Here is a 26,560-nt window from a genome sequence, read left to right as displayed (position 1 = left end):
GGAGTTGGGTTTGACAAAGAGCAAAAAAAAAAAAGTGTGTTGACAAAACCTAAAAGCACCGATACCTGGTAACCTGCAAGGCTGCCTCTGTGCTCCTATGGCCCATGACACGTTGGCTTTTGTTAACACTTCACATTGAAATTGACCCTGGCTTGTAGTCTACAAGAGGAGGGGAGGGGGGCTATGGGGAGGGGGAGGGAAGGAGGTGTTTCTTGACGCAAAGACAAAAAAGCGAATCGACGATTAACAATTTCCTGAAGGGAGGTGCTGCTTATCACTCCCCAAAATCTCCTCTGCGCACCGGAGGACGGGACAGTCTCTGGAGCTACACGCACACAATGGACTAAAACTCCCTGAGAGAGATCAACATCATCAGCTGTGAAACCCTCCGCTACTAACCAGTGACTTTCACTTCTTTTTTTTTTTTTTTTTTTACTCCCTGGACGTGCAGGTAAGAAAACAATTTATGTTTCTAATAGTGCGTTACGATTAACAAGAATTAGATTTTTACGCAAATGAATACGCATTTTGTTGTGTTTAGTGAAAAATAAAAACTTCACTTGAACTGATTTTAACGTCGGAAAATCAAAATTATGGGGTTGAAATTAAAGAAACGTTTAAATAAACCACCGAGAGCCTCAAACACATCAGTAAGGCGCAGCACACAGTAGGCCACACTGTTGTAGGTAATGACTTTGAAGTTGATCTGAATTCGTTTTTTTTATTTTATTTTAATTAGAATAATAGATCATATTTGCTTGTATTATCTAATTTCTGCTTTCCATTGAGAAAAAAATACCACTATCTTCGACTTTTACTTAAATTTAATTTTAAGATAAGATAATCATTTATTGATTACAGCTACTGTGTTGCAACAAAAAGAGTTAAGCTTTTTTCTAGTGTAATAAATTAGTGGGATGTGTTTTGTTTTTGTTTGAGTCAAAAATGCACCAGCAGCATTTAATTAAGCTGCAGCTGTTGTTTGCCTGTTGTTAATCTACATAATCTAGTCTACTGGTAACAAAGACATGAACACATGAGTCTATGGAGAGTTTTCCATTTATTTTCACTGAGTGTCCCTCCTCCATCATCTTTAACTTTTTTTCCGTTCTCCATCTTCCCTCCAGTTCTCAACAGACCAGGTATGATTCAAAGGAAGGAGGTTGTGCTGTCTGTACTGGGGGAGCTCCAGGAAGCCACAGAGAACTCTGGCCTGGATGCTCTGACCAAAGTGGCCTTGGAGGTGGAACAGGTCCTCGCTCCCTTCAAGCTCCCCATGACCCCTTGTCAGGATTTCCCTGAGTGGGCAGGGGTGGATGACAGAGCCCATGGCTTGTACCCAGCCGATGCGCCTGGAGGTCTCCTGCCTCTAAATTGCAAAGGAGAGGGGAACCTACTGTTTGATGCTGTCAGCATGCTGTTGGTGGGCAACACTGACCTTAGCTTGGAACTACAGGTGAGCAGTGATGGTTAATAAGTGTACATACTTTTCCACTTTAGCATCAATACAGACTCCTCCCTAGATGTTTTATATGTGAAGTTATTGATCCCAATACTAACTGTATTCATACTGACCCTCACAGGTACGGACAGTGTTGGAAATGGTGCTCTGGAAGAGATATTACCTGTCTGGCATGATTGATTCAAAAATGATGCTTCAGGCTGTCCGCTTCAGTCTCTGTGCTGAGGAGTCTGAGGACATGCTGAACTTACCCGGGACGGTCTTGGAGGCCATCTTTGATGCAGATGTCAAAGCATCCTGCTTCCCTGGCTCCTACGCCAACATGTGGCATGTATATGCCTTGTCATCTGTCCTGCAGTTTAACATCTACTCAATCTACCCCATGTTCAACCTGAAGATTCGACCCTATTTCAACCGTGTCATATGTCCAAGGGTCTGGTCTAATGTCTCTAACCGACAAACCCTCCATGTCATGTGGTCTGGTGAGCTGCAGTCTGAGTCACTCTTTAGACCAAATCATTTTGTGGCACTAGTCCAGACAAGTGACCTCACATTTGGAAGCCCAGATAGCGAACGGAGGGAGTCGCCAATCAAGAGTGAGGACCTGAACCAGGACCCGCAGCTTTCCTACCCAAGTCTGAAAGACAAGTACAACATCACCAAGAGGACCTTTTACCGCTGGAAGAGGCAGACACAGGAGCACTGCAAAAAATCAGCAGCCAGGTATGAGGCAAAGTATTTCCTGCAGGCATGCTACTTGGAAGGCAAGCTCATCCCTCTGCACCAGTTTAAAGAGTTTTTCCCTGAAATCTCAAGGTCGTCGTACTACAACTGGAAGCATGAGCTCTTGAAAACTGGAGGAAATTTTTCCACCTCATCATCAACTGGAGAGATTAGTCCTGGAGAGAGCACAGAACAGGAGGCCTGGTCTTCACCTGAAGCAAAGCAGGATGAGCTGGACCACCATGACAGCGTGGCCAGTATGTTTGGTCTCAGCCTTGGCAAATTGGATCTGGAGCGGGCCCAGAATGTAGCTCACATGCAGGAAGCTAAGCGCTGTCTACAAAATTGCATCGCCATGAACGCCTCCCTCCCCTTCCGGATCTTCAAAAGAAATTTCCCAGGGATCTCCAGATCCACTTACTACAACTGGAGGAGAGAAGCCATGCTGTTCAATGGAGGTTACAAAGGCAGCGCTGGCAGCAGTGAGGACAGCTCAGATGCTGACAAGAGCCAAAGTCCAAAAAGTCTGTCACCAATACTGGCTAACGCCAAACGGCTTGTATTGCCCAGAACAAGGATCTGCAGGCGAAAGCACAGAAGTTTCAGGCTGGCATACATGAGTAAAAAACAGCTCAGAGATGCTGCCAAACTGCACGTCCAGAAGTCCAAATGGTCCCTGACAAAGTTCAAGCTCAAGTTCCCATCCATGTCACCTTGTTTCTACTGGCTGTGGCGTAGCAGTCAGAACCGCAAGAAGAAGATGGTCACACAGAGTTCAGAGATCCACCCTCCTGTTCCTGAGAGTCTTGAGAACACTTCCACAGAAACCAAAGTTATGGAGAGGAGGATGGATAGTCAGCATGTGCTCCCATTTGCTGAGAGTCCTAAATATCTAGAAAGTTCCTCCATGCCCCCCTTTGATGCCCCACATATAAAGCACACCCTTCACGGCAAGGCACCCATAGATGAGCAGATGTTTGCGATGGATGTTGTGGCTCTGGCCAACTTCAAGGCCAAGGCTAAGCTATTCCTGCAGCAACGCTTCGAGGAGAAATCCTTCCCTACATTTAAAGAATTTAGGTCTTACTTCCCCTTCACTCCACGCTCCACGTACTACATGTGGAAGCGAGCTTTGCACCATGGGGTGTCACTGGTTCATGGGTAAATATACAAAGCTTTTATGCCATTTAAAAAAAAACGGCTTTCAGGAGCTAAAGAAAAATGTTGATGAACTTTTTGGCCCCCCAAAAAATCACATTTACCTCTCTGCCTTTGCTTTTTTTTGTAAACATACTACCTACACCTTGTTGACGTCATGTTCTGAAGGACTGTTAAGTACACCACTGGCTTAGCATTAAAATGCATTGTGTCCTTCCTTTGCCCCACCACCACAGCTCATTCCTCCGTCCTGGACATTTGCACGTGTGTGAAAAGAAACTCAGTCATTGGTCCATTTAAACCCTGCATGTTGCCCTCCAGGCAACAGGCAGTTCAAAGCTGTTATTTACTGGCATTTTGTTTGAAGCTTTTTCTCTCCTATTCCCTGTTAATCCTTGCTAAGCAGTGTACTTGGGGTCATTTTTTATTTTTTCACCCTTTCATTGTAGTAAGATTGTTAATGCTTAATTGTATGTTTTTTTGTTGATGCTTGCAATATTGATTTGGGATTTTTTTTTCTTTGAATGTAAAGAGAAACCATTATTTGTGTTCAAAAGGATTTACTCATTGTACAAAAATCCTCTAAGTTTTCCAGTCCCTTTTTTTTCATAGTTTCCCTCTTGATTATTGAATGTAAACACCTCAGGGATTCACTTTGTGCACCCAAGTTTTTCTGTGGTTGTCTAAAGTTTTTGACATTTTAATGGCAAACTTTTAAAATGCCTTTGAGAACATTACAGTATATAAACTGTACGTTTTGTCACACTTTATTTGCACTAAAATAGTTCCCATCACAGTGTTGAATGTATATTCTTAACCATTATGTACCCGTTGGTTAAGTTAGGATTTGCCAGCATTTTTCTTTTGTTTACCTGGTTTCTTTACTTGAAAACTGAATATAAATGAAGATATTTTATTTTTTTGTACAATCCTTCATTCCAAAACTACCTATTTTTGTTATATTGGGGTGTGTTTGCCTTTATAAGCTACCTTCGTCTGATGTTTTTTTTTTTTTAGTAAATGATGTCCCAATTCTTCTCCACACCGGTATTTTGCAGAACTGTCACTATTACAGCCCTGAAGGATAGATTTCAGTTTACATTTTGTACTTAGTGTATTTATTTTTCTTATACATTACATGCCTGACATTGGTACTGTTGATACTCACAGCCTGCATGATATAGTCATTTAGTAGGGACGGAAATCTGTGCTGTTAGGCTGTGTATCAATAAACTATCGACCAGCATCAACCCGTTGCTTCATTATTCGTTCATTGATTGACAAGTTCTCATATCATGGACTATTTAACACTTCATTTTGGAGCTAGTTATTGTATGTGACCTTAGTAACTGGTACTTTATCATGTCGACTCATTAACACAGGCAGTGGTTAGACAAATTGTGGTTTTATGCTCCACAATATCTTAAAGCAGTCATTGCAATGAGTTAGGCAATTGTAAAACCTCTTTGTAATTTTCCTGAATCAATTCCTTTCAAGTCAGTGAGCCATTGTTCGGGCTGAAGTGATACCAATAACCCCTTTCTAAGCACTTCTAATCTCATGCCCCATCAGCTCTATCTCGATTTGATTCGCTGTTGGGATAAATTGGACAGATGAACACATAACACATTCGTGGCAGTAGTGTGCATGTCAGGCCTTACCAAGTTAATTCATGTTGACAACTGGTGTGCAGTAAAAACGATAAAACAGAACAAAAGAGGAATAAAACCACTGTATTTAACCATGTCCAAGTGTACAGACAAACAGGTCAAACAAGCCAGTGGCTAAAGAATAGGAATGAGCTTTGAGACAGTTTTTTGCTCTCTGCCTATTCTCTGTTTAGCTATTGTGCTTATGCTAATGAAGATAATGGTCAAGAGGGTGGGATGGAGTACAGAGAGGGAGAGAGGGGGAAGGGGTTAATTGTATGCATGGGGATAGAGGTGTTTGAGATAAGGCCAAGAACATCCAAGAGTTTTGGGGGAGGGCTAGAGGTGTAAAGAGAAGGATGAGGGGGCTGTGATATAGACTTTGTCTTAAAAATCAGTACTGAAACTGTTGTTTTGATCAATAGCAGTGACTGCTGCTGAATTTACATTTTCTCCCCCATTAGTTTGTGTTTTACCTATTCTGTATTAAGTGCAATGCAACAGTCAATGTTTAGGGATGTTTGTATTTCACAGAAAACCTAAGGATTCACCAAAGCAATTCATTATTCAAGGTGGGTTGATTCTTTAAGGTGAGATTGTGCACAGTGTATGCAAAGTTATAACAACCTTCTATACCTGTGTTTGTCTTATGGACTGTTTCATTTTCATCACTTCCATATCACAGATTGCAGTCAAATTTAATGGTCTGATTTGTATGTTTTGAGCAAAATTAATTTAATAATTAGTATATGTGATCAGAATGGTCAAATATTCACATTAACACATGTTCTCTCTTAGGATAAAACAAATGTTAGTATTTTCTCCTAATCGGATTTAAAGTCTAGGCTTCAACTTTTCTGTTATGGATGGATAGCAACACAAACAAGGAATTTATACTAAAACTTTGCAGGATCCCAACTTGATTTGTAAAACTCTAAGCCCCATTAGCTTCAACTGAACCTCGAGGAATACTATGGAATGATGGTTCGGGTGGTGTTGCTTTAGGTCACGGTAAAACATGAAATATAATCCTGGAAATCCGGTTAGAGTAATAAAGCATGATTTTGAGGGCTGATCAGATACCAGAACTGATCCCTGACTTGCTGATTACTGATAAATATTGTATTCTTCATTACAACCAAAATCAAAAGAAATACAGTGTTTATATCTTTTTGGATCTTCCCACTGTTACTACTATAAGCAGATTGATGTACAGGAATAAGCAAACTGTGTTTTTTACTGTGTTTAAGTTGGTCCAAAGTCGGCTTCACAGTGGAGTCATGTTGGGAAGGAATTCCTGTACAGCCAGTATGGACCAGAGGAATGATTACAATTATCAGTAACTCTTTTGATGTACATATAGGCATGTGAGTATTGTGTTAAGACTTGAAAAAGAAAATGTGAGCGTGTCCTTTGAAAAGTCTGGTGAAATTTAAAGCTAACATATGGAGTAAGATTTGATAAGAAGTCCATGTTGTCATAAACCTGGAATATTTAATAGGTCATATGTTTGCTGCAGGAAAGATGTCTGTTATTCCAGTTTACTGAACATTAACATTTGACAGGCAATCAACAACATTTTAAGTTATGTGATCAGTGTCTAAGATTCAATGACGTAACTGACCTTGGTATAAGCAAATATTTGATGATGTCTTAGTCTGTTTCTTTACTTTGTCATCTCCATTTTCATTACTGTCTGATAGGATGAAATCTCACCGGCACAGAGCTACTCTGCATTGTTTATCTCAAAAATAGCATGAAAATAATGAGGGTTGGCAGGTGGGAGCGAAGGTCTTCGAGGATTAGCATACTGCAGTTGGTTCAAAAAGACAGAGCGATAAAGCAGAGAGCCGTCTCAAGGATGCCAAATATTCTCAGTAAACAAAACAGACCTATGGGACTCTTTAGGCTTCCAGTTTGCTTCCAATTACCCTCTGATAGGAGCAGCAGTATAAACTCAGAAGAACTCTGAAATCTGGGTAGAGTGAGGAAGAAGAGAGGTGAAAAAGCAAAGCAATTATTGACTGAAAAGTTTGAAATCAGATGACATTTTCAAATCAATACATGCACTTGTTGTGATTTCAACCTCTCACTCCAAAGTCTTAAAGAAATCTTTCATACATTTACCAGATAAGTACCAATCCCACATGTATCTTACATAAGACATCTAGTCAATTTCTTTGTTTCAAACACATGCAGTGTATCCAGGCATGTAGACAGTTTGTCCACTAGGTGGCAGTGGTTTGCTTTATAAGACAGTTTCTATGGTTTGGGTTGTCTTCATAAAAAGGCTTACTTCAGGCATGCACGCTTTGGTTTGGACATAAAATCAATGTGTTACTGCATAGCTCAGGGTGTGTAGTGCAGATTTCTCTGGCGATAACTCCATTAATAAACATAATCCAACACTGCAGCCTGTAATGCATAAACCAGATAACGTCTGGGAAACAAATTGCCTAATGACAGATTAAACAGTACAAAATAAAGACAAAGAAACATGAAAAAGAAAAAGATGAAAGCATATATGAGCTTATTATTTTGTGCCAGCATCCTCCTTTGATGTATTTATCATTTTTATGGTTATTAAAAATCTAATAACTTGAATATAAAATAATTTGAATAACACTATTGCATCAAACATCCAGATTTCACAGAGCTCTAGATACTAGACATAGCTTAGACCTGCATGGGCACATTAGAGGATACCTGGATAGGACCCATTGGGAAACAAATTTAGAAATGATATTTGGGTTCAGTCATGTTTGCTGTGCTAGCCTATTTGACATGGTGCCTCAAGTTATTTTTAATGGAAATAACAAACATGCTAAATGATTCATATGCACGTAAATTTATGTGGGCAGAGGATCTAACCTTTGAGGAGCAAGCCCTTTCATGTGATGGCACATTTCCATTTTTCTCTTAACAGCAGTTTCACCTCTTGAATTCGGATTACTCGTGCTCTGAGACTCCCAATTTTGAAATAAACACGTGAGTTTCAATTAGCACACATAATATTCATATTTATGTTGTTCCCAGCTGGCGCAGCTTAATGCGATTCAGCATTGTGTCACATTAGGTGCAAAAAACAGAACACAGTGCATCCAGGGTTTTGTGAGCATAAGCAAATGCAAAACACAAAGAGCAGCGCAGTAACAGAGGGAGAACGTGACTTATATTTAACTTAAAAATTAGGCTGATGTGAAATTGCCTGTCTCAACGTGTGTCTGCTTGTAAAATGAAGTTCTGAATTGTTTATGTCAGTTGAGAGATGAGATGCTTTTTTATGAATTTTCCATGAGTAATGTGCAATTTGTATGCTTAATTATGTATAATGTTGTGCCCATGAGCATGCTCAGACCTTGAAGGCATGACAAGGAGGATTTTCTAAACACAAACCAGAGGAGGAAAGCATTAGGTAATTCAATAGGAAAGCATTATTTACTTAGTGCTGTCTCATACTGCTCCAATCAATCTCCTCACACATTTATTCTGAAATGATTTACAGCACGTCTGCTGTTGTTGTTTTTGTGTCCAGCACCTCCCGTTTCATCTCTCAGCAAGTAAACATACACACTCATATGCACGCTTACAGCAGCTGCTGATCAGATAACTGCACTGACAAGTAAATCAATGAGTAACTGACTTATTTTTCCTGTATCAGTTGTCTCGCTCTTTGTTTGCACTTAATCGATAATCCTGTGATGTCATTTTGCTGATAGAAGTATGTGTGTGAGTGAGAGACATGAGGGATTGTCAGTGTATTCATAAAAGCAGTTATTGCAGAATGCAGTTTTGGTTCATCACAAGTTTTCAAACAACATTTATGGAAACCAACCCTCCAGTATTACTAGTTTTAATTTCTACTGCGTATATTTTCACTGAAAGCTCACATGGTTGCACATTAACCATATGCCTTAATCTTAAGGAACAGTCAAGCTTGTTTGGGAAAGCACTTATTTACTTTCATGTCGAGCAATAGACAAAGAAATCGATACCGCTTTCCCATCAGTCGATCCAATATGGAGCTACAACCGTTTTAACTCATTTGTTTAAGATGTGCAAGACAGGAAGCGAGTTGACCCTGAGGTTGCCAGGCAACCAGATGAAACTCCAGGGAGTCACTGTAAAACCAAAAATTGACATTTTTACACTTCAGTTTCTATACAGAATAAACAATCCATAATTAACTTTAGAGGTTCTGGCAGGACCTCCTGAGCAGCTTTGGCTCAGGAGGTAGATCGGGTCATTCATTAATTATAGGCTTGGCAGCTCGATCCCTGGCTCCTCCTGTCAACATATCAAAGTGTCTTTGGGCAAGACACTGAGCCAGTGGCTGGCAGCTCTGCCGCCATCAGTGTGCGAATATGTGTGTGAATGAGTGATTGAGAGGACATGCTTGTCTTTTAGAGCCAGGTTAGCTGTTTTCCTATTTTCAATCTAAATTTTAAACTAATCGAACCATCTCCCGGATGTAGTTGAGCACTGTAAATACAAGCATTCTCATCATACGGCATGCACTTGCCCTCACCTTCCTACAGGGCTCAGTGTTACTGCGTCCTCTTGAGTGAAGAATGAAAGCTGTATTACCCTGCTTGTCAAAATGACAGGGAAACCATCCACCACATCCCCTGCTAATGCCCTCTTTTGATTCCCCATGTTATTAAGACAGCCTTATTAGTAGCCTCAACCTCACCAAATGAACCTTCCATAATGACCATGTGGGCACTATTGTGAGTTGGGTGGGTATAAGCACAGCTGTTGGTTCCCCTAATGGCTAATGTCCGGGGTTGTGATTAAAAGCACTGTGACCATGAACCATGAACTCATTTCAGCTCGAGCTATTGTCTGCAGAATGAGAAGATAAGAGCTAATTGCTAGATTTTGTTTCAGCACAAGAAAAGAAGAGCGACATACAGGGGAATAGCTGTAAAGTGAGGACTGAAAATTAGAGTTTGGGTAATAACTGGCTGTCTAAATTAGTAACTCCCAGAAAACACTTTAAATTAGAGCTTTTGCATTTGTGAGTTTTGATTGCCAGTGTCTGCACATCTTCATACTTGTTAATTTTACTTCTCTTCTGTCCTTTTAATAAAAAAAGTATATAATCCAGGTATATTTTGTTTATGACAGGAGAGGACCAGTCAGGTGAGAGTGAATCATCCTGAACTGTCCTTGCTGTACACGCTATTCTTCACAGCCAAACAGTAACAATACATGTGACCCAGATAAAGGGTCTGTCTTCAAATGACCCAGCTTCAAAAAGCACTCAGTGAGAGCAGAGCAGAGATCAAGCCCTGCGACAAGGAGGACAGATGTGTTCAGGGAGTCGATAGCGATGTGTGCTGTTCTGAGATCAGCCTATTTCACCAGTCGTTTGTGAGTGTGAGTATATTAAGTTGAATTATTGCAGCTGTTTTAGGCATACGCTGTCTCAGGCTTCAGTCAGGCCGCTTTGGGATTGTAATAATTAAAGAAATTTACAGAACAAAGAAGATATTAGATGTGAGCTTGGGGAAATACATTTCACCTACAAGCTAAGCATTCTACACAACTGCCCTTTTGAGTGCTTTATTCCTCAAATGAGCCTGTGTGTATAGAGGGTTCCTACTATGGTTTGCACATACACGTTTATGGATTATTCATCCTTACAAAATGATATATTCCTTGGAACTTCTTGTCACATTATGTCAGTCAATAATGAAATAAGATGAAAGTCATTTATTGCAATAATCATATCAAAAATGTCAGCGCAGTTTGGTCTTTTACAGAGAAAAAGGAAAATCTATGTCTCGTTTCTGCATATGTAAATTAGTCCTTTTTGATTTTAGGATTTTAGATTTTAGATTTAACATTCTTGTTGAATCTAAAATCATTACTTGCATTCACCAAATCAAATAAAAAATCACCATTGAGATAAAAATATATTACAGTACAGTATGTTACAGTATATAATATGGTAGAACAACAAAGAAAGGTAAAAGTAGTAAAAGAGTAAACCACATACTCCTGCACTGTATGTCTAGACTTTTCCAATCCAACTCAAGTGTCTTAAATTTGGAGACTACCCATTGTTTGGATGCCCAATTATTTCAGAGCCCCAATAGTCTGAAAAATGTCCCATTGAAGCAAAAGCCCATTTGTCCAACAGCCTTTTATCCCAATAACAAAGGCAGCTGATCCTTGGGCCCATTTTTCCAAAAATACACACTTTTGCTAGTGTTTCTTGCCCTTAATATCTCAGGGTATTTGGATGTGCAGGAAAAGAGAAAGTCAGGTGACCTTCGTCATCATGATGTGGTTTACCTTTACCTGAAATGGTCGCAGTTTTCCTACATTTCGGCACCAAAAGTACTTGATTAGGTTCAGGAAAAGATCATGGTTTGGGCTCTCAGACGGATAGGCTTTTAGTCCAATGGCACAATTTTCAGACATTGGAGTTTCGGAATAATGGGTCATCAGAAACAGTGGTACAGCACTTTTAATTCAGCAAAGAGTCTTCTTTAAGCATCTTTAGAAACCTTTTCTTATGCTCTTGTTTGTCTAAAACATTAGTTGTATGTCATCTTTTATTTTCCTGCCCTGTCACCATACCTGCAAAATTATAAATGATGTGATTTTGCACCTCTAATGAGCCTAAAGATATACTGATGAAAATGTGAGAAAATGAGTTGTACCTTGCAAGCCCATATGGTCTGTGTGTGTGTGAGAGAGACAGTATGAGTGTGCGGGAGCAAAGGCTCACCATGCTGAATTATAGCTGTGTCACTTCCAATCAAGTCTGTAATATTTCACACAAAGGCAGAAGAGTCCCAAATCCCTCTGTCTGAGTGCATTTGTTCATCTGCCCGCTCTAAAAGCAGAACTCTTTGATTGTATCTGGAGAATTCGAACACATTGTTTCTTAAAAGCACTAAAAGGACAAAAGGATTTAAAAAAAATCTATGTAGCACAGGTGTATATGGATATAATTTCACCCTTAGAAGAGGCTCTGATGCTTCTGAGGTTTTAAAAATGTGCTTTGGGATGGAGAACACACTCCGAGCAGGTTTGGGCAAAATTCTGGAAGGGTCTGGACTGACAACTCAAAATGTTAAAAGATAAAAGTCAGGATTCCTGTTGGTTAGGACACCTGCTGAGGACCTGAGGTTCACATCTATACAGAGATGAAGGTATATGAATTTATCATGGGTTGTAATGTGCACAAAGAGAAAAGGATAAACATAAAGCTGCTGAAGAGTGCCGTAGGATTGCTGTATCAGCATTGGGGCAGAGTTCCATTAACTTCTAATACCACACACCATGCATTCAGATTAAAACACGGTAAAACTTGTGGTCACTCAACCATGTTATCCTCCTTTTCCACACAGCATCGATTTCACTATTTTCACATTTTGGCTAATGTTTCAAAATATACTTCAGCCACAAGATGCCACAGAATGACAAACTGTTCACCGCTTTGACATCATTGTTGAAATATATTACCTCTAATGTATGCTGCTACACTGCTGAGGACACTCATTTTGCCTTGGACATCAATACTATACCAATATCATTTCACAAGGTTTTTGTTTTGAAACACATCAGTGGACACATTCAAAAGTTTTAGAGACCAAAACTGTTTTTGTACCAAGCTGTAAAAATGTTTAATTCATTTTAACATAAGCCCCCGCTTATAGAGAATGGCTGGTTCTGTAGTGGCCGTTTGAGGAACTGCAAAAAGCAACGTCTGACATTTGATGTAAAACACTGCAGCAGCAGTTTAGTGTGGAGAGATAAAAAGATAAAACTTTCCAGTTCTCTATACAGATTATTCAGGATGAAGTCAGCATGTTCTTATGATAATGTTGCACCTGTTTGTGGAGTCTGGTACTGCTGATGAGAAATTTGGCCGTGCTATAGACAGTAAACAAGAAAATTGTAATTTTCCATCCCAAATGCCAAACCAATTGTAGGCTCATGTACAAACATAGACAGTGAAGTGGATTTAATGCAGAATTAAATGATAGCATGACAGCTGAAAGGATGGAACTGGAAAATAGACTTGTCAAATTGATCTGAAATAAACCGAACCAACCAAGGAAATCACAACTAAGGCTTCTTTAGTTTTCCTTTCTGCTGATGTTAGCTTTTGTATGCAAATATGTTGGACTGATATTAAAGGCCAAAAGCAAATGCAGTAAATTTTATATACCATCAAAGCATGAAGAAACCCATAGGATGGACACATTTCTTCCAATCCAATTTTTATTTTAGGCATGCCTTGTTATTTAAGGACCAATAATTCAAACAATATTGAACCTGCTGAATTTGCACCACATTTGTATTTTAGTGATTTACTGCATACCTGCATTTACAGATATATCCAAAGCAATCATGTCAGCCTTTCTTTGGTCCTAAAATTAATAATGTTTTCTGTATAAATACAGTTACTATAGCTCCAGGTGAAGAGGACAGAACATTGAAGAGGAGAGTGCTGCTTTGTTTTCATTAACTGTAAATTAAATGGCATTTACCCTGTAGGCCGGAACTTCAATCTGTCCTGATTTATTGGCTTTGGAAACAAACTCTGGGAGCCATGCAACAGATGACCAACCGATCCCCAGGGCCAGGTCCTTCATTTGAAGCAAGCGGCTATAGAAGCGCTATGCTGCAATGTGTCCAATCCGAATGGGTCTTTTCTGTCAGGAGAATATTGACTGCATTACTCATTATCAGCCAAAAGTGTCTCTGCTAGTAAACTCACACTCAATGAAGTCAGCTATCAAAAGCAATCCTCAAGAGGATGTCTGGCTACAAGGAGATGATCCCAGCACAATCATACATCTCTTCCTCTGTCTTAAATAATCTGTCTCCATCCCTCTCTGTCTGTCTCTCCCTCTGTAGCTTTATAGCTTTTTAATCAACTCTTCCCACCTCTGCTCACTGCACTTCTAGCGGCAGAAAGCAAGGGAAAACAAGATGAGGGCAACTTCACAGCCTTCAGAAACCAAGTTATCGTCCCAATAAAGATGACTCTAAGGAAGAAAAATAAACATTTGAAGCAAGTCTATACAGCAAGAAATTATTTAGTATTGACAGGTCAGGAGACAACCTCAAAGGAATAGTTTGACATTTTGGGAAATATGCTTTCTTGCCAAAAGTCCAAAGGTTAGATCAGAAGATTGATACGATTCTCTTGCTTGTACAATAATTGTAATGCTATAGCCAGCAGAAAGTTAGTGTGGCCTAGCATAAAGACTGGAAACTTGCTACCCTGCCTCTGTCCAGAGTTAGCAAAAGTTGTCTACCAGCATCTCTCAAGCTCACTAATTAACTGCTAGATTCCACCAGGCCAAGGTGTTCCCTGAGCACCATAGCCGCTGGAGCTGATCGCGGATGCAGTGCATGTGTGTGAAGCACCGTAGCTGTTTTATTTTTGATGGATGCCGTGACCAGCCATGTCAAGCAGCACAGAGCAGATCAAGACACATCCGACACAAAATAGAGAATCCAGTCAATTTTCAAAATAAAACACCTTGTCCAAGCTTCTGATTGTACTGAACAGCCAAAATGTTATGTTTAACTCATTTACTCATGGTAGAAGCATAGAAAACATGACCAAATCTGAGTTAACAAAGTCTGCTCCTAGTGGGGTTTGAAGCCACGTAGAGAACGGATTCCGGTGGGATCCAGGCGCAACACATTATATTTAATGTCGCACTGTAGCTCGGAGTGGTATCAACCTTCTCATTTAACTGTATATAAAAGTAAGTGAGTGTAGGCTATGTCCCAAACTGGCAAACTGAAATGCTTACACCATTTTATTGTATGTTGTAGCGTTAATAGTGAGTAAAACTTTTGTTCTAGCCTCCCTGGAATCTAAGTTAGATTATGTTTTAAATTCGTTCCTGTATTCAAAAGTCTTTCCTGAAATCTCTTTGTTCAGCTGTTAATAGAATTAAAATTTGATCCTTAATGGGATGTAATGTAGAACCTGATTTCCCCACAGAAATCACTGAACATTTATCTTGTCTTGTCTTGTCTTTTACCTGTTGAACTACATATACAGCCACTATCCGGGAAGTGTGCCACGAAGCACTCTCAGGAATTTCACAAACAAAAACAGGGTAAAGTTTTCTTTCCTCCACTTTGTTTTCTGTCTCATGACTATGCCTATCTGGTGCCTTTGTTTACATTGAGAAAGTTTGATTTATTTGTGCGCCGTATCCACCAAGGCATCATCATCTTCCTGAGAACAGAGGTAGAACAAAGAAATGGCTTGCGATACATACAAATAAAAAAAGAAGAAAAAACAGTAATCACTTTGGCTGTCAAATGATTCTTAAAATATGTTTTTATCGTTGTGAAGTCTGAACTTCAAAGAATTATTAGATTCTAGTGTCGCTGTACTAGGAGATGCGCAGTCGCTCTCAATAGAATCCTCCAAAAGTCACTGAGGAAGGTGAGGAAACAGATGCATTCAAATCTGCAGAGCTTCAAAAGAGAAGCAAAGCACTTGAATGGTAAAGGAGTCTATTGTTACAATCTGAGCTACAATACAGGCTGTCACAATGCCTCCTCGTGAGTAAACCAAACAACCAAATGGAAAAGAAGAATGTGTGGAAGATAAGCAGGAGGATCCCTTCCTTATTTATCCCACAAAGCCTTGCTTCATTAGTTCATTCGAAGAGTGGGGAAGGGGAAGACTTTAAAAATATTCAGATATTTTTATATATTCATTTTCCTCCACTTAAAATGATGCTTACTGCTTTTCCTCGATGACAACCTTAACTGAACTCATAGTAAGGTCGGTAAGATAATGATAGATTATAATGACTGTTATGGAATTTTCTATCCTTAGGTAACACAAGGTCAAGGTCAAGGTCCTTGAGGTCCTCAGCAGTATTAGTTGTTGTTTGGCTTTAGTTGGAAACAGTAGGTGCCAGTCTATCTCAACACTGTGGTGGCCAGGGTCAAAGAGACCTATTGCTGCCTTCCTAGACATAATAGATAGCTTGTCTCCAGACTAGAATATGGTGACAATAACGCCTGTATGGGTAAAGACATTCTCTTTGACTATTCTGGGCGTATAGTATTTGTGCGTTATCTTTGGGTTTAAAGTCTTTCTACCTACACGAGTTTGCGAGAATGTGAGACCAACTCAAGCACTTCTGATGTACGTTGAGAGTGTCTCTATTTCTCCTTGGCCAAGCGTCAATAAATAATACAGCATAAGACATCAGAGGCTTCTGAACACTTTCTTCCTTCCTGACCTCACCATTGATCTTTGACTTCAGCAATTTCTCCACAACAATGATATTACGGTACAGTACAAAACATGACACGGTACAAAAAATGATGATACATTACAATTACAGGACATTATGATACAAGATACAATAAAATGTGCCACCTAATGGCCACCTAATGTCTACTGTGACATCTTTTCTTAGGCCTCCTTGCTCCTCAAAAACACACGCATTAGGGTTATTAGAGTTGTTTCTCGGTTGCTACAATAAAGCTGCCTACTGATTCGACTAGTATTCGAATACTATTGTACGTCAGTGTATTGTATATAACTAAACATTTTCCTGCTATTACATTAAAAAACAGTTAAAAACGTCAAATAAAAAAACATTTAAATAATTAATCTGATCTCATTTATGTATTTTAGAAAAAAAATGGGTTTTGGTGTGTTTTGCGATGCAAGTAAGCATGTGATAATTGCAGGTTTTTGTAAATGCTGTGCTACATACATATGATAATCGTCCTTCCCCAATTACCTTAAAAGTGCATAAGTACAGTCATTGTACAGAAAACCATTACCATTATGCATGATGTTTTTGTGCATTGTGAATGCAATGGAGGCTGGCAAACAATCAGTACAACATCATTACATCATACATTTGTAAATCCTTCAGTACTTCGTAAACTGGTTCAAGGATGGATTTCTTTGACTGTCAATGGTTGATTCATTTAGTCATTGCACGTACCCTATGTATATGCAGACTGTTTACAGTGGGTAAACATGTACCCACACCTTACACACAATTAATCAGGACATTGTTATCCAATTGTAGGCAATTTCACCTTCACCATTTGACTGTGCAACAGTTAATAAGTCAGCTAGATGCAGCTTCTCCAAAAGTTGGGTGTGCTACATGGAAACTATTTGACACAATGGCCCCAGAAAAACCTACTTGAGTCCACTCCTCTGATGGAGATTTAGAAAACATAGTATATCAACATCTTGAAGAAGAGGAAGGCTCTGAATTCAAGAGCCTCTTGAATGTTTCACCCCCCTCAATTTGTCCAGTCGGTAGAAATGTGCTGACATTAGCTACAGCACCTTTCCCCCAAACAGTTTCGACTCCAGCTGTGGAGCACTTAGAACTATGATTAAGCTGTTTGTTTAATTTTACATTTAGCAGACGCTTTTATCCAAAGGGACTTTCCTAGAAGGAAACAATCAAGGTACAGTGCGATAAGAAAGCGTTAGTGCAACAATTGCAAGTGCAAACAACACAAGTGCTATGACAATTCCTAAAGGGGGTAGCTTTCTCATGTCCAGTTGTAGGTAGTGCTAGGAGAGAAGGTTATCTCTGAAGAGCTGGATCTTCAGGAGATTTTTAAAGGTAGAGAGGGACGCATGCCCCTGCTCTGGTAGGAACTGGTAGTGCATTCCACCAATGGGGAACAACAAATGAAAAAAAGTTTGGATTGCCTTGAGTGAACAGGTGGCAGAGCCAGGCGTCGCTCATTGGAGGAATGCAGCGGTCGTAAGGTAACAATGACTGTACAAGGGCGTTCAGGTAGGTAGGTGCAGTATCGGAGACAACTTAGTAGGCGAGCATTAGCGCTTGCAATTAAATGCAGATCGGCAACAACTGGAAACACTTTTAGTGGAGGAAATATTATAATGTTGGTCCAGCCTTTCACTGCAGAGGAGTGCAAGTTTCTAGCTTCACAGTTGGTGGTGCTGAGAAAACGTAAGTCTATATAATTTTGTCATAAATGCTGTGTTTTTGTGTGTTAATCTGAATGGTCAGAATATGTTGTATCTAATGGTTAACAACAATTTGGGAACTTTTTAAGCAGGCAGTGATCTTGAATCCCACCACATACTGTTTGTCAAAGCAGCCACAGCAGCAGCACAGTCAACAACGTGAAACTAATGCATAAGAACATACTGTACAAAAATGGTCACTTTACTGTAGCAGTAATCTCTGTTCCTTCATCTGATCTATTGTCAAATGACTGGATTGAACTGATCGGTGCCCATAAATCCAATTTGTTTCAGTGGAGCACTTGAAAAAAGTTCATTTAAAACCTCAACATGTTTGCACACTATAAAAAAAACCCCAACCTGCAGCAAGTCTGCATCACAAAGAATCTAATCTAATCGCTTTCCCACCACTTGTGTACTACACACACAGCCTATATCGCTGCAAGAAAAGGGAAAGTATTAAATACATTTTAAATGTATATATCAGTGGTTTTTGAATATGAATGTGTCAATATGTTCTAAGTAGACAATCTCTGGCCTCTAAGGAGCTGGATATAAGTAAACACCGAAAGAATCTGGATCGTGATCTGAAATTAGGTCTGCGTTTTGACTTTCAGGTGGTGGAACCTAGGAGGAGCACAGAGGTAAATTGATCCCAGATTTGATGGAAAAGTCCTCTGTTGCTCAAGGGGATCAATCCAATGTCGCCTTTTGAAGATATAGCAACACTGTTTAGCATTCAAAAAGCAACTCCTTCTGAGAGAACAGAGGAGTGCAAATAAGAGAACGGTTCATTTCTATGCCCCCATGGTAACACAAATGTACCCTATCAAAACAATCCCAGACAAAGGCACAGCAAGAGGGCCTGGGGCGTCAATACCTGTCCCAAAATCTAAACCAGAAGAGTTCTGTCTGCCAGTGTAATTGGCAATCAATCTACACTCACAGGAATCTTAAAAATCAAACACGTTCCTTTCCTTATTTCCTCACCCTCCCATGCCATTGTATTTGGATGGCAGTGGAAAATAGAGGCACTGCATAAGTGATGAGGACATTATGAAAACGGACTTGTTCTAAATAATTACCTCCTCATTGATTTGACATAAACAAGTCAATGTAACTAAAGCAATGCACTTTGTCAGACACATAAAAAAAAATGGCATAGAATAGAAAATGCTGTAGCAAATGCTCGTGACATTTGACATTCGTCCTCATATACCACAGTGTTATACAAGAAATCAAGCACAGGGTTAAGGATACTTTATGAGAGTCAGCGGTGAATGTGTTTTTCCCTTCAGGGACACATGATTAAATGTGAGATAAACACACAACTTCGATTTTATGATCTCTGTGCCACACACATACAACCCCCCACCCCCCCACCCCCCATTTCCCGCATTAAAAGCGATATGCTAAGCCTCTATCACCACTCGCTGGATGCAAGCAAGCTTAGCAGAGCCAAACACCTGGAGTGGAGTGAGGGGCCCGAGAAGCAGAGCTTAGGAGCAGTACGTTGCCTCTGCTCTAAAGCCAGGATGGTATTGATGCTAATAGGGCTGGGGCAGCCCCACAGCCTGCCACCTGTATAATCTCCTCTAATACTCTCACCACCCGCGGCTGTTTACTTTTCCATTTGCCTGAGTTATCCTTCCACACATTCATCATGTTTGTGAGCTGATGCTCTCTGCAGCCCCTTGTAGAGTCTAGAAATTCCGGCCACTGATGTTGTAAATGGAGCTATTGTATTTTATGAGAAAGAAAGGGAGAGGGGGAATAAACTGAGAGTCATCCGTATGATTATTCATTTTCATGAGCGTGTTTCTGTCAGCGTGGCCATGTGTTGAAAACCAAATAATCATACAGAGACTTGTATTTTAAGATGGGTTACTGTACTTAAATCCAGATGAGGATTTACATACTGTTTTCAGCTCTAAAAACTCGCTGTACACTACCAAATGATGCATAGGAGATAGCAAGTCAATATAGCAGATCATTTTGCAGCTACAGAAACAAATATTTCCTTCAGGAGTTGGTGGAGAAACAAACAGAGGTGAAAGGAGAGTGAATACTGGACAGTCAGCCAAAGACATGACACAAAATGAACGCAAGTTTTGCTCAATATGTGTGGGAGTGTCCAAATTCTGAGTTGGTAAATGTATTCACTATTATGGTGCCCTCCAAAATCCACAACAGTATGAAAAAATGTGTGAGTGAATTTAAAAATTCTACTACGTAAAGTAATTCAGGATTACTGAATGACACTTTACTTGAGGGGGCACAAAAAGTGTAACTAATTAGTACTTTGTAGATTTAAAGTTAATCAGGTCCAATTTGTATATCTCCCAGTCAGTTCTCTAAATCATCATACAGCCAGTTATCCAGTAACTAATTATGAATAATTCATCATTCCAGTCACATTTCTCACACGTTCCATGGAATTTAGGGGGCTATATTTACAGAATGTGGCAAAAATGGAATATAATATACATAAGTATGTTTTATTGCATTATGTAAAAATGCACTCATTTTAAACTTGATGATTGCAAGAATCATTTTTTTGTTACCTTACAATAAGCCTTTTATATCGACACACACTTCCATGTGTCTGCCAGTAGCCCAGAACAGACAAACACTTGATATGGTGTTTTCGCATGTTTCACGACCATCATGGTTTCTCTTTAAGCTATGAAAGGAAGGGCGAGTGGAAAGGGTTCACAACTACACTGCTAGATGCCAATAACTCTTAAATGCTGACTCTTTAACTACTCACATTTTTGTGTACAATGTTGAAGAAGTAGCTTTTGTGCCTAAATGTTGTGTCCTGTCTCTAGCAGCTATAGGAGCCAGGAGAATGACCTGAAGAGTGTGAAATGAGCCAGATACTGTTTATTACCAAAGGGATAGACCAGGAGCTGTTCCCCACTCCAAGGTCCACTGTTATTAAGGTCTGTTGTTTAACAGTCAATAGAGCAGGTAAGTGGCAGTGACTTGATGTTGTGGCACAGGGTACACAAAGTCCCAGCTGAGCTACATGACAGCCAATATCCTCCACACACTTCTCTTCTCGCTGAGCTGGTGCCCATATGTGTGGCACACTCCTATGGCAGTTACCCAGATAAAAAATGTGCTCACAACTGAGTTGAAAGGATTACTTTATACAATAACTGAAGTCTTGGCTGTCTACACATCACCCCGCAGAGTCCAAGAAAAGTCTGTAATCAAGCCAAGGAGACAAAATGGTCTGTCCCTAACATTTCTGTTGTAAAACTTGATGCAGTAATGAGATATGTAACCGGTGGATTTTGGCTAACTAGCACACATGTGGGACTTTGTTATACAGAAGTGTTTTTTTTTTTTTGGAGAGATTAAGGAATGTGGGTGGCCCACAAGGAAAGATTTTAATACAACATCTATAAGAGCCTTTTGTATAATCATATCATATTTCCCTGTTAACACATTGTATTCTGTGTTATCAGCCAGTGTCTGGGCTGATCTGTCTGAGGTAAGAGTCCTGCAAGCCAAGCAACAAACAACTTGATCCTTAGAATTGCTGGGTGTTTCATAAACTTTCACTCAAGCAAAATCTCCACTGCTCTGCTCTTCCACTCCTCTGCCAACCCAGTAAGGCAAGCTTTCAAACTGTTGCTGGAGAATCAGTGTGAGAGGAGCATTGAGAATAGAGAATAGCCTCCTCCCTGGCTGAACTGGTTTTCTCTCATGTTCATCAAAGGAGTAGCACATCTAAGGTTAGATTTCTACAGCAATCCAAATGGACCCACTGCAAATAAAAAAACCTGCTTGCACAGGGCACACCAGTGTTTGGAGAAAGAGTTTGGTGTCTAGAGCAGGATCACTGTCTGTTGCTGTGCCTGGGCAGTCTGCCGGAGTCCACCTCCACAAATCTAACCAAGTTTGCTTCATTAACAAAAGAACAAATGTTTGAAACTTGAGAAAAGCTCAACAACAGTCAAGATACTCTACATCTTCGCCCTCAGCACCATGGAGAGTGGCTAAAACTGCTGAGCAGCACATCACCAGAACAAAACTGCCATCTGTGGAAGACCTCTACACCCAGCCGTGCAGGAAAAAGGCTACCAGGGTCACCAAAGACCCCAGCCACCTCCAGCCACAAACTGTTCTGCCTGCTGGCATCAAGCAGACGGTACCTCAGCATCCAGCCCTGTAGCATCAGGCTCAGGGATAGTTTCATCCCACAGGCCATAAGATTGCTGAACTCTGGAGCTCACCGCTATGTCACTTTAGCAGCACCACACTGACATGAAGGATGGGCTTCTGCCATACTTATACAATACTTACTAGTACACATGTTATACTGCATATTCTACTACTCCACCTGCACATATGCCTGTATATAGTTATGTAAATTACGTAGTAATCAATCACTTGAAAGATGAGATATTCCCGTCTGACTAACCTTGCCGTCCACAGACACTGTTATTAATGTTTTAAAAGCAGTCCATTAGCTTCATGTTAAAACATTTGTTAAACAAATGTTAAAACATTTCTATTGGTGCATCACATGTTTTCCTGTTGAAACCTGCTCACTTCAAACCAGTGAGGAGAGCATGACAAAAAAACATCCATCCATCCATTATCTGTAACCGCATATTCTCACTAGGGTCACGGTGGGGCTGGAGCCTATCCCAGATGAGTTTGGGCGAGAGGCGGTGTACACCCTGGACAAGTCGCCAGTTCATCACAAAAAAACACAAAATGTTTGCTAATGGACAAGTAGCTAGGTCCCAAGCTCTCTTCTGCCTTTAGTAACTATTGAAATAACAAAACAATGGGTTTCCTTGTCATCTTGATGCTAAAGTGACATTGAGCTAGTAAAATGATTTAATTGAATGATTTAATGATTTAATGATACTTTTCCACATTACAAAAACCATGTTTCCATAACTTTGGCAGATTGCTTTGTATTCATGTTAGAAGCCATCTCTTGTAGTGACAAGCTAATTGTGTTTTCTGGGGCTTTAATGTTTTACAATACAATATGCCTGGATCAACATGTTAAGTTGCTGGTGCAGATATTTATTTTATGTAATTAGTGACTTTCGAGCAAATAAAGTGCTGCAATTTGTTTAAATATTGCTGTGGGCACTTGTAACAAATGGAAATGTGACTTCATTTAACAAATAAATGCAAGAGATGTGTATAGAGCCGCGTATGTGAACTCCTGTGACACCAGTGCGGCATTAATGGTTGGTTAAATGGTTGAGTGCCACGCTGAATATGTGGGTTGTGTGAATTTACTTGCTTAGAAATGATACCAGTGCTGCCAGCAGCTTTCAGTGAGTGCCTCACACGCCCTGTACAACACTGTGCTGGCTCTGCTGATGGCATATGTGGAGGTAGTGGCCCCGCTGGGATTATGATGGCCGCATTTCTGATTATCATTTAATGACATTATAATTACATTTTCGTGTCAATGTGTCTCAGTAATTGTCCCAGTGGCTTTTGTAGTATATAGCTGAAAGAGCGTTCGGAGACTGGAGAGCTGTGCTGAATAATCACAATTAGAAACATATGAGTAGAGAAATTGAATACAGAAAGTTATTTACTGCAGGTAGACTTATACTATCATCAATAAAATTCTTCTTGTTTTTATCAGTTTAAAAGCAGCTCTCTTAAAGTTTGAACAGATTAAAAAAAAATAACCTCCTACTCTGAATATGTTGTTTGTGTATGAGAAATATGTGAAATGTGCAACTAGGCTCTATAGCCTAAAATGTAGGACTCATTCATTAAAAACTAAGACAGAGAGAAGAAGTCACTTTGGATCATTGGACCAATTGTTGAAGTCGAGGGGAAGCACATGAAGACAGTGCCAGCTAGTTAGCACCTGTGTCGCAGCCCTATGTCTACATCTCTGAGATATGTACGTGCCCTTTTAATATGTGTATATGGCAGCTGTCTGTCTGTGCAGAAACAATATGTCTGGTGCCCTGCTGAGGTCTACGTTATCCATCACACGTCGAGTGTTCTGGGAGGATGGAGAGGTCATTGACCCTTCGACTCTGGAACTAAATCCAATGTGAAGATTACTGGCTTCTGATATCAGGCTCCGCTGAGCCACAGTGGAAGATTGCACATAAATTTCTGTGAGAAAATAATAAAAGGATTGGTGCTCTCATCTCAAAGCTTAGCATTGAAAAAACACCCACACAATCACACAGCTGCACTGACACTCACACATATTTACATGCACAGAATCAAGCGCCGCAATAACACGTACTGACACACCGCTCAAATAAGAGACATCGATAGAAGTTTTAATGAAGTGAAGAATAATGTCAAAAGGTGAGTGGACAACTTAACTACACGTCTATCTGAACAGATTAAAAATGTAAGAATTTTTCTTTAGGCACCCTTTTAATTCTAAAGCGCCTCAGGGGTATCATTTCAGAGTTGTCGAGTGTGCAGATGACAGGTGGCTCTGAAGATGAGCTGGTTACCAAAGCGCATCCTCATAAATGACTGTAGGATCTTCCAACTGTAGGGATGATGTATGAATAGCCTGAGCTGAACTTGAGGCTGAGTATATAGCCATATCACAGCTGTGCTCAGGATCAGGCTCACACACACAAACGCAAAGCCGGCCAATATGTGCCACCTGCACCCACATGGATCACACACACAGCATCACAGCTGCTTCACACACACACACACACACAAGCCCACATGTGCAAAGTTCACGCATGGCTGCACTCTTGTACAAATACACACATTTATGTAAATCAAGGTAGGCTGTGAAAGGGCAACCAGTGGTGAAATTGCATTCCAGCTTTTTCTTTCACAGCATTTGATTCACAGCCGCTAAATGAGACCGTCATAGCTTAAAAGCACGGTACATGTTTATGCTTAAGATGAAAAAGCACATGTTGACATGGATCCATGGACATGCTTTTCCATTTTGTGCATTAGCTGCTTACATGCTGGTTACTGAAATGCATAATTGCTTACATTCGAAGTCATCAAGTGGAACTTTGATTTGACTCAATGATCAAACCAAAAAATGATCACCTTTTAAGTTGATGTGGCTGTTATGCAGCATTAGCATTCATATTGAGTTCTGTTGCCAGCCACCTGGTCAACACGAGTTCAATCTACACTCTTTTTTTAGCTCTGTTTTGGTCTCCACCACCTCCTGAGGGAAATATCTGGTTCTTTATTGACCAAATGCTCTACAGTGTTCACCAGCTAGTCACTAACTGAGTCTGCCTGCCATTTGGGGTAGTGCAGGTAGTGTTTTTAGAGCTTTCTCATGGTAAACAGCTGTGTGGTGCGGCTGAAAAACAAGAATGAACCATAGTAGCGAAGTGAGAAAATTAAATCAATGAGCTGGAAGATGCTCTGCAAAGCTGAGAAGAATTACAAAGTCACTGTGGGTTTGTCACTATGAGCAACACCTTTCATGTTACACATTTGATCCAGTCTTAAAAAAAATTGTTTGTGCAGCTTTAAATGTAAAAGTGGATATTGTAATATGTTAGTTAGTCAGTAAATGTGCATTGCAAATAGGGCTTCAACTAATGGTTCTTGTCATTATAATCTCATCAATCATCCTAATCTGCTGAATATTTTCTTCGACTAATTGGTTAATCAATTGTCTTATAAAATGTCCAAAAATTGTAAAACATCTAAATCCTTTATAATCAAAGATGACACCTTCAAATCAAGTTTTGTCTGGCCAACAGTCTTTAATTCAGAGATAATCAGTTAACTGCATAAAACAAAGAAAAGCCTCACAATTGAGAAAAAACAAGAAAACATTTGACATTTTTGTTTGCAAAAAGACTTAAAAATGACCAAAATATTCTATTGTTGGTCGAATAACTGTTTATACTTTCTGAAATCAAACTGAAATCAAATAAAGGCAAGCACATCAGTGATTAATCCATGAATAAAGAAATGCATATGGAATGTTTTCCTGTTGTTATACAAATACTGTGATAATGTGTGTTTAATTTTAACATACACAGTGCCCTGAGAGTTTTTACTGAGCTTCATGTAGGTGGGAGTTAATCTGCTTTTCCTGGAGGGCACAAAATATGACATTGTGCTACTTCTAAAATTAAGCAAGCCTATTATAACAGCAGTACACCCAAATGAAATGCAATCTGTGTGCTCATAGGTGTTAATAAATACAAGTACATATTAACATTTGTCTGTTTGCAAAAGTGGGTAGGCCATACGTGTCCACATATCGGTATGTGTGCATTTTCAAACATCAATAGCCGCCTCGTTGCTGCACTCTAGCCCTCTGTAAATGTGTGCACAGAGTCTACTGAGATTCCACCGAGTCAACAGAGCCAGACAGACCTCCATGCCGTGTGTCTGTCTGCCTCCTAATCCTCACACTTCCCATGCCGCCTTCCGAGCTAGATATCAAGCAAATGAAATGAACACACATCCCCAGTCGATGAGGCTTCCATTCGAAAGCACAAAGCATTAATGCAAGGCCCTTCTGCACTCCTCCCACACTACAGTAGGCTGACGAGGAGGAAAAGGAGGAAAAAAATATGACATGGCGGAACTCCCATGGGCTGATACTCAAAT

At 40.0% G+C, this 26,560-nt stretch overlaps 1 protein-coding gene across 1 annotated transcript; it reads left to right on the top strand.

The window, feature by feature from the left end:
- The first annotated feature begins 232 nt into the window (after positions 1–232).
- vrtn (vertebrae development associated) lies at positions 233–4,593 on the top strand. The gene is made up of 3 exons (XM_010738113.3): positions 233–451; positions 1,128–1,456; positions 1,584–4,593. The coding sequence occupies exons 2-3, from the start codon at positions 1,145–1,147 to the stop codon at positions 3,348–3,350; spliced, it is 2,079 nt and encodes a 692-aa protein (XP_010736415.2). The 5' UTR covers positions 233–451; positions 1,128–1,144; the 3' UTR covers positions 3,351–4,593.
- The last annotated feature ends 21,967 nt before the right edge of the window (positions 4,594–26,560 follow it).

The sequence above is a fragment of the Larimichthys crocea genome, chromosome XI (genome assembly GCF_000972845.2).
Source record: "Larimichthys crocea isolate SSNF chromosome XI, L_crocea_2.0, whole genome shotgun sequence".
In the NCBI taxonomy this organism is placed as follows: Eukaryota; Metazoa; Chordata; class Actinopteri; family Sciaenidae; genus Larimichthys; species Larimichthys crocea.
Note: the sequence above shows the minus strand (reverse complement) of the source record. Positions and strands in the feature narration are given on the sequence as shown.

Excerpts from the sequence above, each read along its gene's own strand:
- vrtn (XM_010738113.3), top strand. The coding sequence starts at position 1,145 with ATGATTCAAAGGAAGGAGGTTGTGCTGTCTGTACTGGGGGAGCTCCAG. Across the intron at positions 1,457-1,583 it reads ACCTTAGCTTGGAACTACAG|GTACGGACAGTGTTGGAAAT; the intron begins GTGAGCAGTGAT and ends TGACCCTCACAG.